Source organism: Haliotis rubra, unplaced genomic scaffold (genome assembly GCF_003918875.1).
Source record: "Haliotis rubra isolate DU_JTF1 unplaced genomic scaffold, ASM391887v1 Scf922, whole genome shotgun sequence".
NCBI lineage: Eukaryota > Metazoa > Mollusca > Gastropoda > Lepetellida > Haliotidae > Haliotis > Haliotis rubra.
In genome coordinates, this window is record NW_025767660.1 from 122920 (window position 1) to 135890 (window position 12971).

General features: G+C 42.4%; 1 protein-coding gene across 1 annotated transcript in view; it reads right to left on the reverse strand.

The window, feature by feature from the left end:
• The window catches only part of LOC124264416 (BRCA2-interacting transcriptional repressor EMSY-like), a 28075-nt gene that overhangs the window by 8527 nt on the left and 6577 nt on the right, over nucleotides 1-12971 (reverse strand). The window contains exons 5-17 of the mRNA XM_046699157.1: nucleotides 11611-11739; nucleotides 11211-11434; nucleotides 10226-10448; nucleotides 9583-9804; nucleotides 8069-8239; nucleotides 6305-6448; nucleotides 5442-5566; nucleotides 4825-4983; nucleotides 4136-4250; nucleotides 2696-2852; nucleotides 1403-1467; nucleotides 930-1087; nucleotides 179-635 (exon numbers count right to left, since the gene is read on the reverse strand). Coding sequence (XP_046555113.1) covers nucleotides 179-635; nucleotides 930-1087; nucleotides 1403-1467; nucleotides 2696-2852; nucleotides 4136-4250; nucleotides 4825-4983; nucleotides 5442-5566; nucleotides 6305-6448; nucleotides 8069-8239; nucleotides 9583-9804; nucleotides 10226-10448; nucleotides 11211-11434; nucleotides 11611-11739 — 2349 coding nt within the window. The remainder of the gene's footprint in view (nucleotides 1-178; nucleotides 636-929; nucleotides 1088-1402; nucleotides 1468-2695; nucleotides 2853-4135; nucleotides 4251-4824; nucleotides 4984-5441; nucleotides 5567-6304; nucleotides 6449-8068; nucleotides 8240-9582; nucleotides 9805-10225; nucleotides 10449-11210; nucleotides 11435-11610; nucleotides 11740-12971) is intronic.

A 12971-nucleotide genomic window follows, 5' to 3' on the forward strand; every position in this document is an offset into this window, starting at 1 on the left:
TGTAACAGAGCATTGATATACTATGACATGTGTCAAACAAGTCAGCAAGTCTGACTACCCGATCCCGCTAGTTGTCTCAGGTGGTATGATTTACTGTGACTTAATCTTATTGAATTCCCTACAAGGTTTTCAATTATCCTTTAAATATTTGTAAGACAATATTTAAAGTACAACATACCTGCTCCTTCTATATGCACTACAGACTCTCCAGCAGCCAGTTCAGAGTTGTCTCCCTCTATGACCTTGCCAACCGGTTGTACAGTGACAGCACCATCATTAATGAACTGTATATCACCTAAGTCAATGTGAGCTTGAGATAGAGTACTGCTCAGTAAGTCATAGTTTTGTGACACTTCCGTGTCTTGTGGCACACTCCCAACACTCTCTGGCACACTCCCAACACTCTCCACAGTCACAGGTTTCGAGGGTTGGGTCACAACAGTCACAACCTTGTTCCTGTCCTTGTAGAACAGACCCGTCTCGGGGTCCAGTTCACCCTGGAGCACCTCAGTATTGCCACTTGTCCCGGAGGAGGAAGAGAGAGTATGTCGAACTATCATCGGGGGGATTTGATCACTTGTAATTTTGGTTATTTTGGCGGTCGAAGACCCACTGGAAGGCTTCACTATGTGAATCTGGAAAATAAAAGTGTGTCACTTGTTTGTTGTTTAATGCGGCACTTACAAATAGTCCAGCTGTAAGATGGTGGCCTGTAAGTTATCAAATCTGGACCAGACGATCCAGTGACTGACATAAAGGGAGGAATGACTGATAAAATGCAGCACAAGTCTCCATGGCAATATAGAAGTGTTTCTGTGTTAACCCCTCACTCAAGAGCTCACTAATGGACCAATTCAAAATTTCAATGTAGGATAAAAAACTAAATTCCTAAAGTTTAAGACATCCCCAATATCTGTCCATTGTACCACTACCTGAGGTTGTCCTGTAGGCTGGCGAGACACCTCGGAGGGGGGCGACACAGGCACGGACACATACGTTGTGTTGCCATCCTCTGATGTCGTCGTCGTTGTTGTAGTTGTTGTATTGCCGTCTTTGTCAACTTGGTTTAGTAACGACATTGCTTGCTCTGTAACATCATACATGGATATTTTGCCACTGTTTAGGAACACTGTGCATCATGAAGATTAATGTTTTTATCTAATGCCACTCTCAGCAATGTAATAATAATAATATAAATAATGGGCCTATAATGAGGTGAGTAGATGAGAAGGAAATCACTTATTATTAGAATACTAAACCTAAAGTCAGCCCTAAGCAGTTTATGCATCAGCTAACTTGAGTAGGGGAGATAACTCTAGTCAGTTAACAGGGATTCAGATATCCAGACACTCATTTATCCAGACATTGGGATATGAAAGTCGTTGATGAAGTCCAAGCATACCTATGGTGTAGTACTGTGTCCCTGACATCTGTTCTGTGATTTGTTCTAAGTTTGATGCTGCCGCTCTGGAAAAAAAACTTCACCATATGAGATGTTATACCCACATGACAATATTCTGCACCAAGTCTACAGTACAACCTTGAAACAGAAAGTCCCAAGCTCTAGCTACCTTAATAACACAGTTTTGTTTGTTTGTTGTTTAACACTGCACTTTGCCATATTCCAGCAATATGGCAGCAGTCTGTAAATAGTTGAATCTGGGCCAGACAATCAATGATTAACATAATGAACATCGTAATATAAAAAAATCAATTCCAAAATTCAGTAATTATAAAAAGGTATTAAAAGAGATATTTTCTGTAGAAAAATTTATTTCAAAGAGAAACAATGAAATCGAAAAAATTCAATCTTAAATGGAATTCGCTCATCCCAATATTCAACAACTAATTATTATTACATCTCTACAGCAATGTATCTTCACCTTTTCTGTGCTTGGTGCTACCATATACCTTTGTTATTGACTTTGTAACCATGGGAACAAATAAAAAACAAACAAACAAAAAAACAACAAAAAAACCCAACAAAACAATGAACATCGATCTGCACAATTGTGACATGTTTCAACCAAGTCAGCGAGCCTGACCACCCAATCCTGTTAGTCATTCCTTATGACAAACATGGATTGCTGAAGACTAATTCTGGCCAGATATTAATAACTGAGTAATGATCACTTCCAATTCAATATCTTCCCTTCTGGTTTAGGAAAAAAAATCACAGTACAAGTGAGTGAGTGAGTATGGTTTTACGCCGCTTTTAGCAATATTCCAGCAATATCACGGCGGGGGACACCAGAAATGGGCTTCACACATTGTATCCATGTGGGGAATCGAACCCGGGTCTTCGGCGTGACGAGCGAACGCTTTAACCACTGAGCTACCCCACCGCCCCTCACAGTACAATTTGAAACAGAAATATAGAACAAACTTTATGGATAACAACTTCTTTTTATTCGTGAGTGCGACGTTTCGATACAGATTCTTGTACCGTTGTCAAGCGGCTTGACAACGGTACAAGAATCTGTATCGAAGCGGCTTAACAACGGTACAAGAATCTGTATCGAAACGTCGCACTCACAAATAAAAGAAGTTGTTATCCATAAAGTTTGTTCTATATTGTACTTCCCAACTTCTAAAATGCCACTCAAAGAAGTTGAAACAGAAAGTTGGCACACTATAATTCAAAAGAACACATACAACAGGGCACAAAAACACACTTCTGTCCCGGACCCTGTACCTTTCCTCGTCATCCTTGTGTTTTCCCTCAGTGTTTCCCTGCATCTGCATCAGAGCACTAATGGCCTGGGAGTCTGGCGTCGTTTCGGTCTGCACCTGGTCATCCGCAATATCGTACTCGAACCACTCGTTCCCACCCACAGCTGCCTGGGTTGCCACTGGGAACAATATACCACCGGTATCCAATTACATCACAGTTGAATAAAGTATTGTCTCACTCCATATCAGCAGACATATCTGGAGTTGCCAGTTTAAAGAGGGGCGGAATACCCAAAGTGATGAAGGGGTTCAACCTTAGGGGTGACTATTGAGGGTTAACGACAACTGCGATAGCATTTTTTTCTCCTCAAATTGTCTCATTTGAAGTCATTTCCCAAATGAATGTATAGTTTATATGAAATAAAACAAGTTGAAGTAAATTCAGTCTCTTTTAGTAACTGACCTCTGTTTAAGAGGCAAAAGGGGCAGATAACTCTAAATCAAAGTGAATGAATCGGGAACTTCCTGTATTTTGCACAGCGCATTCATCAAAGAAAGTCAATTACTAAACTATCGATAAGTCACACATACTATCGATGCATCGATAGTATTTTTTTTCCTAACATCGATTAATTGCTATCAGAGACTCAACAATTGCAATCAATTGATAGTTCAATGCATCGTTACAGCTCTATTCAACTTTATGAAACCAGGCAGATAAGGGAGATAACATGAAGAGAGTTGGAGACCACAGGGTGCAAAGCCACCTCTGATCTTATCCACTTTTAGCAATATCCCAGCAATAACAGAAGAAATGGGCTTCACACATTGTACGCATGAGGGGCGTGACAAGCGAACGCTTTAACCACTAGACTACCCCACCGCCCCCTACACAATTGTGACATGTTTCAACCAAGTCAGCGAGCCTGACCACCCAATCCTGTTAGTCATTCCTTATGACAAACATGGGTTGCTGAAGACCAATTCTAGCCAGATATTAATAACTGAGTAATGATCACTTCCAATTCAATATCTTCACTTCTGGTTTAGGAAAACACATCACAGTACAAGTGAGTGAGTGAGTGAGTCCCTCTATATCTATTTATCTTGAAACTCAGATTTCTCTTTCATATTAGCCATCCTGGGCTCACACTTCTGTAAATCTACACTTATTCACTTTTAGCAATATTCCAGCAATATTCCAGCAATGACAAGGCAGGGAACAGAAGAAATGGGCTTCACACATTGTACGCATGTGGGGAATCGAACCTGAGTCTGTGGTGATAACCACCAGACTACCCGAACACACCCATCACTATTTTTGCTGTACGCTCTGAATACTGAGGCTAAACCTTACATCTCACTAAATTTACACAGTTTATGGTCAATTACACATTCAGTTAGTCTTGAATGCCAGATAAATCACTGATTTCCTAAGGATGTAGAAGTAAGGAAGACGTACCCCCCTCCCCACCTCCGCCATCAGGAACAATCCCAGCAGCCTGGATGAGCTCCGCCAACAGCGACGAAGTTCTCCCCTCCTGGTCTGACTTAGATCTGTGTAGTATTGGAGCGGCCTGTCAGATGAAAACGTCATCGTTAATAGTCACTGTGACAAATCTTCAGTATTTTACAGTTGCAATCATCCATGTATGAGTGAGTGAGTGAGTGAGTGAGCTGCTTTTAGCAATATTCCAGCACCATTACAACAGGAGACACCAGAGTGAGTGAGTGAGTGTGAGTGAGTGAGGTTTTACGCTGCTTTAACCATTAGGCTACTCAACTAGCTCCATGCAGAAAAGAAATGAACTACATGAAATGACTGACGTATGTAGACAGGTGACAGTTTGTTATGTGTATTGTATAGACAGGTTCTGCATTGGGTAGGTTTGCTATGTAGACAGGTGGCAGTTTGGTAGATGTATTGTATAGGCAGTGTCTGCATTGGGTAGCTTCGCTATGTCTGACTGACTGACTGAGTTTTGGTTTTACGCCGCTTTTAGCAATATTCCAGCAACATCACGGCAGGGGACACCAGAAATGGGCTTCACACATTGTACCCATGTAGGCTACATGAAATGAACTATATGAAATGAACTACAAACACTTTTTATCATGCTAAGAAATGAACTCTCATCCGGCACCACTTACCTGCCTGCCTCCCTCTCCTGTTGTTGCCGTGGTGATGATGACCTTCCTCTCCGGCAGTCGACCGAGGACGGGACCGATGCTGTGTAACGCTGATGCTGACGTCACTGACACAGACACCTGCTTCCCCAATTCCTGTTTCTGTATGAAGTTCACAAGTTCCTGGGGGTTAAAATAACTTATGTTACATATGAATTAAACACTGATGCGACACTTTTCATATTGACTGACTGACTGACTGAGTTTAGTTTTACGCCGCTTTTAGCAATATTCCAGCAATATCACGGCGGGGGACACCAGAAATGGGCTTAACACATTGTGCCCATGTGGGGAATCGAACCCGGGTCTTCGGCATGACGAGCCAACGCTTTAACCACTAGGCTACCCCACCGCCCCCTTTTCATATTGATCAATATGCAATAGATTTTCATTTTAGCCACCCTGTGCAGTGTATCTTTTCACAATCGACACTGGAAAGTTAACAAAGACATCACATCACACATACTACCGGGTACCCATTCACTGCTATATGGAACAGAGGCATATTTCAAAGACAGCCACTTGTATGCTTCATTATTGACTCACCAACTTCTAGAATGCCAATCAAACAAAGTAGTCACCTTTTCAAACATTGCTGGACTAGAGATGACTGTAGCTTGGGGGCGGCCTGCACCTCCCTGTGGCGTGGGGGTCTGGGATCTCCGAGGCTGGGTCTTCTGGACTACTATGACGTTGGGCTTGGAGACTGAAAAACACAAACAACAACACTGTGGCACATGCTGTCACTCTAACAGAGTTCATTCCCGGCCTCGGATTTCTGCTTTAAATTCTAAATGAAATTTACTTGGCATTCTTCATGAAATCTTGAAAACAACCACAGAACATCACATATCCGTCTACTTTGAAAGTGAAATAACATTCACCTGATCATGTAATACAATCCATGGTCTGACCTCATAATTCAAGAACACAGTACTCATATCTCCATTTACCATAAGCAATTACAGAACCTGTTGTCAAACAGAGCTAATTATTTTCATTTTTCTTTATTAACAATCTCTTATCTGTGACAGTTTGATCAATTCTCAACTGTACTATAAATCACATTCAAAACACAATCAAAACTATGGTATCTATGGTTGGTTGTTTAACGCCGGACTCAGCAATATTCCAGCTATATGACGGCAGTCTGTGAATAATCGAGTCTGGGCCAGACAATCCAGTGATCAACATCATGAGCACTGATCTTCATAACTGGGATACGATGACATGTGTCAACCTAGTCAGCGAGCCTGACTACCCAATCTCATTGGCCGCCTCTTACAACAAACATGGGTTACAGAAGTTCAATTCTATTTTTTTCTAACATACATACAAACCAGCAGAATTTTTATCCCAGTCACACCCACCCCTTCTTGGTGTTATAAATATAACGAGAATGAATATCTTGAAGACCTTGGAACTTCAAACATTTTTTAAATACCTGTTGTGCCAGTGGCAGTTTTGACAGCTGTGAGATGTAGAGTTTTAGGGTTGACTGTGACAACGTTCGATGCTTTTGTTGTGGTAGCGATGACACGCCCACCTGGAGTAGTGATGTTCAGCACCTTGCCTCCCGTGTGACTAGCTGCAGACAAAACATGGCATACAGCTTCATCTCAACATTATTTCACCTGATGTACTGTCTGTGCATCAATGTAGGCAGGGTTTCACCTCATCGACTACCTATGTCCCAATGTAGGCAGGGTTTCACCTCATCTACTACCTATGTCCCAATGTAGGCAGGGTTTCATCTCCTCTACTACCTATGTCTCAATGTAGGCAGGGTTTCACCTCATCGACTACCTATGTCCCAATGTAGGCAGGGTTTCACCTCATCGACTACCTATGTCCCAATGTAGGCAGGGTTTCACCTCATCTACTACCTATGTTTCAATGTAGGCAGGGTTTCATCTCCTCTACTACCTATGTCTCAATGTAGGCAGGGTTTCACCTCATCTACCTGTGTCTCAATGTAGGCAGGGTTTCATCTCCTCTACTACCTATGTCTCAATGTAGGCAGGGTTTCACCTCATCTACCTGTGTCTCAATGTAGGCAGGGTTTCATCTCCTCTACTACCTATGTCTCAATGTAGGCAGGGTTTCACCTCATCTACCTGTGTCTCAATGTAGGCAGGTTTCATCTCCTCTACTACCTATGACTCAAAGTAGGCAGGGTTTCACCTCATCTACCTATGTCTCAATGTAGGCAGGGTTTCATCTCATCTACCTATGTCTCAATGTAGGCTGGGTTTCATCTCATCTACTACCTATATCTCAATGTAGGCAGGGTTTCATCTCCTCTACTACCTGTGTCTCAATGTAAGCAGGGTTTCACCTCATCTACCTATGCCTCAATGTAAGCAGGGTTTCACCTCATCTACCTACGTCTCAATGTAGGCAGGGTTTCACCTGATCTACTACCTATGTCTCAATGTAGGCAGGATTTCACATGACATACTACCTATGTCTCAATGTTGGCAGGATTTCACATGCCATACTACCTATGTCTCAATGTAGGCAGGGTTTCACCTAATCAAGCACCTAAATTTAAATGAAGACAGGGTTTCACCAGACATACTACCTATGTCTCAATGTAGGCAGGGTTTCACCTGATCTACTACCTATGTCTCAATGTAGGCAGGATTTCACATGACATACTACCTATGTCTCAATGTTGGCAGGATTTCACATGCCATACTACCTATGTCTCAATGTAGGCAGGGTTTCACCTAATCAAGCACCTAAATTTAAATGAAGACAGGGTTTCACCAGACATACTACCTATGTTTAAATGTAGGCAGGGTTTCACCTCACATATTGCCTATGTCTCAATGTAGGCAGATTTCACCTGACATACTCCTTATGTTAAAATATAGGCAGGGTTTCACATGACATACTACCTATGTCTCTATGTAGGCAGGGTTTCACCTAATCAACTACCTATGTTTAAATGTAGGCAGGGTTTCACCTTACCTACCTATGTCTAAACGCAGACATGGTTTCACCTCATATTTTATCAATATATCAATAAAAGCAGTGCAAGCTAAAAGAATTGTATACAAGGCTATTACATGACCTGTGTAACGCAAACCTCTCCAGGCATGTTCATCCAATTCATTTTGTTTGCACTGTCCCAATATGGCGGAAATATTGCCCATGTGACATTTTAGGCTTACTCGCTGCTTTCTAGGCAAATGATAATTACCTGACAGAGTTGTCACTGGTTTTGTTACCATGGTAACAGTGGTAGTTGCAGTTCCAGAAGGCCCAGCGTTGACAACCACGACAGGTGTACCGGAGCTCCCCGACAACTGTGCCGGCTTAGGAAGGATCTTGCTGGTCCCCGGGGGAAGACTCTGGGTGATGATTTTCATACCTGCGGACAACAGGAGAAATTGACGAGACTACTGGACATTTGTCGGTTATCAGTAAACAGATCTGTACATTCCTCTTTAGTTAACCACACAACAGCAATATTTCAGCTATATTGTGACAGTCTACCATGAATCGAGTCTGGTTCAGACAATCCAGTGATTAGTATAGTGAGCAACAATCCACATCGTCAGGATGCAAGGTTTGTATTTGTTTAACGCTGCACTCAGCAATATTCCAGCCATATTGTGACAGTCCACCATGAATCGAGTCTGGTTCAGACAATCCAGTGATTAGTATAGCGAGCAACAATCCACATCGTCAGGGTGCAATGTTGGTTTCTTGTTTAACGCTGCAATATTCCAGCCATATGGTAGTGGTCTGAAAATCATTGAGTCTGGACCTGACAATCCAGTGATCAACAACATGAGCATCTATCTACTCATTTATGATACAAAGACGTTTGTTAACAAAGTCAGTGAGCCTGACCACCTGATCGGTCTTCAAATAATCAAGTCTGGAACAAACAAAGCATTGATCAACAGGATGACCACTGATCTATACAATTGGGATACGATGACATATGTCGACCAAGACGGCGAGCCTGACCACCCGACTCTGTTAATCACCTCTTACGACAAGCATGGGTTGCTGAAGACCAACTCTAACCCAGATCTTCACGGGTCTCGGGGTGCAAAGACTCGAACCATGTCACTGAGTATTCCACTCAAACCATTTGCATTCATCTTACAACCAGCAAAGATTGTTTAGAACCAACTCTATTTATGACTGACTGAGTGAGTTTGGTTTTATGCCGCTTTTAGCAATATTCCAGCAACATCACGGCGGGGGACACCAGAAATGGGCTTCACACATTGTACCCATGTGGGGATTCAAACCCGGGTCTTCAGCGTGACGAGCCAACGCTTTAACAATTAGGCTACCCCACCGTCCCCTATTTATGAACATCTACAGTGAAATGATTGTGTTATATGATTACATGAATACAGCAGCTCTTGAAACTGTTTGGCTATACTTCCCAGCAGCCCATACAGGGAATGGAAATAACTTTAAAATTGCTAGTGTACTCCGGAACAGTGGCACATGTAAAATCACTTGCCCTGATAATTTTTCCACTATACCGGCCGCTTTCTTGTTGATTTTTTAAAATAAACAACATAATTAACATTGGAAAGTCAACTGGACACCTGTACAGTGTGATATACAAATTTGCTTGCCCGACAGAAAAAATCCACTGGACTCCGACGACGGGCAATGGGCAATTTCCACCCCTGCCACACCTGTTTCTTTAGGGAACGACAATGTAAGTTCAACAACTCAACACACCTCCTTCTTGTTTAATCTGTATGGTAGGCTTAGTGACTGTCTTCACTTGGTAGTTCTGGGGTGAGGGTTGGACTGGTTGGGGACCCATGGGGATGACCACACCCGGTTTGTGCTGTGGGTTGGGGAATCGTGGCCGTGGGATGATCTTGGGTCGAGGTTTGGCAAGGGCTGGATTGGGAACAGTCACTGTTGGGTTGCCCATCACAGACGTCGGAGTTGTAGCTGAAATATATATGGTGTTAATTAATTCCTCAAATATAAACACCATTATAGAATGGTCTCACTGATAATAGGACAAATGTTTCAACTTTTAAGAGTGCAGCTTAGCTGCATCTGGAACCTATGGATTGGATTGTTGTTTAATGCTGCATCCAGCAATATTCCTGAATACGACGGCAGTCTGTAAATAATCGAGACTGGACCAGACAATCCAGTGATCAGCATCATGAGCATCGATCTACGTAAATGGGATACAATGACATGTGTCAACCAAGTCAGCCAGCCTGACCACCCAATCCCGTTAGTCGCCACTTACAGCAAGCATGGGTTGCTGCTGACTGATTCTAACTCGGATCTTCAAGGGTCCAGGCTAAAGGACAACACAGTCGGTATTTCAATACACAGCAATATGAACACCGCCTACATGTGTGAGACGAAGCTGTTGTGATGGAAGTAGTTGACACGGTGACGATGTTGCTGCCGTAGCCAGAGCTCATGGTGATGGGTGGGCTACCAGGGACAATGATGGAGGCTCGACATGCAGAAACAGTTGATGATGATGTTGATGCTCTGATGATGGGGACAGACATGGACTTCTGTAGGACACTCGATGCCACAGACTGACCGGAGCTGGTCACCAAGATCACCTGAAACACAAGTCATTGGAACTTGAGTGAAATTCGTGTAACAGTCGGACTAACACTGCACAGTATTCATCAACCAAAACTGGCCTCTACAAGATGCATCCCATGTTTGAAATCACAATATCTAGGAGATGTCGCATCATTGAAATTGAATCACTATGCCTTGCAGATTATTGTGACAAACAGTTGCCATGACAATCAAATGACATCACTTATCTTGCCGCTACCGCTTGGTTTGGTTTGGTTTGATTGTTGTTTAATGCCACACTCAGCAATATTCCAGCTATATGGCGACAGTCTGTAAATATTCAAATCTAGACCAAACAATCCTGTGATCAACAGCATGAGCATCGATCTACACAATCTCGCTGCTACTGTTAGCAGAACTGTTAACACTCAAGACGATGCTGAGCAAACTGCACACCTATGTTACGTTCTTACCTCCACAAGTATAAAACATATTAAGAGTGAGTGAGTGAGTATGGTTTTACGCTGCTTTTAGCAATAGTCAAGCAATATCACGGCCGGGGACACCAGAAATGGGCTTCACACATTGCACCCATGTGGGAAAACATATTAAGAGCTGGCAGTGGTGAAGCCTAGTGGTTAAAGCATTGGCACATCATGCCAAAGCCCTAATTTTCGATTCCATATATATGTTAAACATGTGAGACCAGAGGCCATTCTGGTGTCCTCCGTAGTGATATTACTGAAATATTGCCAAAAGCAACCTCAAACCCAACTCACTCACTCACAGACACGCACCTTCGGCGGTTGTGATCCTGGTGTGGACACCATTGTTCTTCCCTGTGGACTCTTGCTAATGGTGATCTTCACAGGAGACATGCTTGGCAGAGAGTTGGACGCTGTGGTGGTGTACGTGAGTCGAGGCGTCTGTGTAGCCACAGATGAACTCATGCCTTCACTCGACTGACTGCGCCGTCTCTTCCTGGTCTGTAGTTCATCTTCTTCTTCAGAGTTGACAACACCTACAGTAACAACAACAGCATATACTGCACTGTGACATATCTGGCCGGACAGCGCAGCTAACAACTGAATTGAAAACATGGCAAGAACCAAATAAAACAGATCTGATATCAAAAGGATGTGAAATGTCTAATAAATATCAACTTCATTCAGTAGAGAGGTGATGACTTGTACCAACCTTTGATGTGGATAGACGTCCCACTCGGCAAGACAACAACATTGGATGTTGGGCTCGACGGTCGAGACAGCTTGGTGGAGACAGGGGTATTAGTTGATGCAGTGGCACTATTGTTCAAGTTGCCATTAGCTGAAACACAGAGCACTACAGTTTGGAATCCTTGGAGGGATCAGGATACATACAGATACTTGGACCAAAAGTCAAGAAGTCAAGCATTTTATAAGGAACTTAAAGGTCACATGCAACCAAAAAATCAAACATAATTAAAACACAATTATCACTTCTTCATGACATATAATATGCATTGCTGATTATGAAAAAACAAATAAACAAAATTATAAGCGTATAATCGCAAATCAAAAGTGCAATATTTTGTACTTGGGTTTACCTCCCTCGAAACGAAGCAGCCGGGATACCAAACCCAGTCAGAGCGGGTGGGTGTGCACTCAAGTGTAACGGCTGGTTCATTAGCAGATGCCGCCTTCACGGCTCATTGTGTGTGTATATATAGAGATGTTGGGTTTTGTAAATACATGCTCATTTTTTGTGTATAACATTTTGCAATCAACAGACATCATAACATGTCATGTGTTCAACTATCACACCTGCCTGTCTGTGTAATTACATAATGTGACAGAGACGGAACTCGGGCCATAAATCAATGCATTTTGTTTATGGTGTATAGCCTGATTGGTGTTAAGTTCAAATTGCATGTGGTCAGTGATCGCAGTTGTGTATTGAATATTGTCATTAGCAGACAGGCAGGCAGACACACAGGTGTCAATAAAACAAGACATTGAGTTTTGTCTGTAACAGCAACATATCTATATCACAGTTAGAAATTGTGTCAACGCTAAATAATGACATTGCTTTTAAGTATCGAACTGAGTAAGTGACTCGGTAAGAAGAACGTGTGGTGAAATAGACAAATGAAATTATATAAACAGTTTATTTACTGTCATAACATATAAAAAGCCCGAGCCTGTGAGATATCAACAAAACATAATGAAAATAGCTCACACCAAAGCCTTCACTGAGTATTCACCAGACAGCCCGCTTCCAAGTTGCGCGAACCTATTTCACTGCGCACGTGCTATGAGCGCAGCCCAGCTGTTGAAACCCGTATTCCCCAGAAAAGTCTGGGGAAAATTAGTGAAACGTTTGAACTCTGATTTCTCGCGTTTTTTTTTCAACTTTATAAGTTGAATTTGCATTTTTGATGCTTTGTTTCGGTAAGTCCATACCGAAAGGTATCAGAATCTGCAAAGTTGTGTTTTACGTTGCATGTGACCTTTAAGGAAGGACATTTGATTTCAAGGACCACTTTTAATCTTCCTCAAGTACATCCTGTATGTGCAATA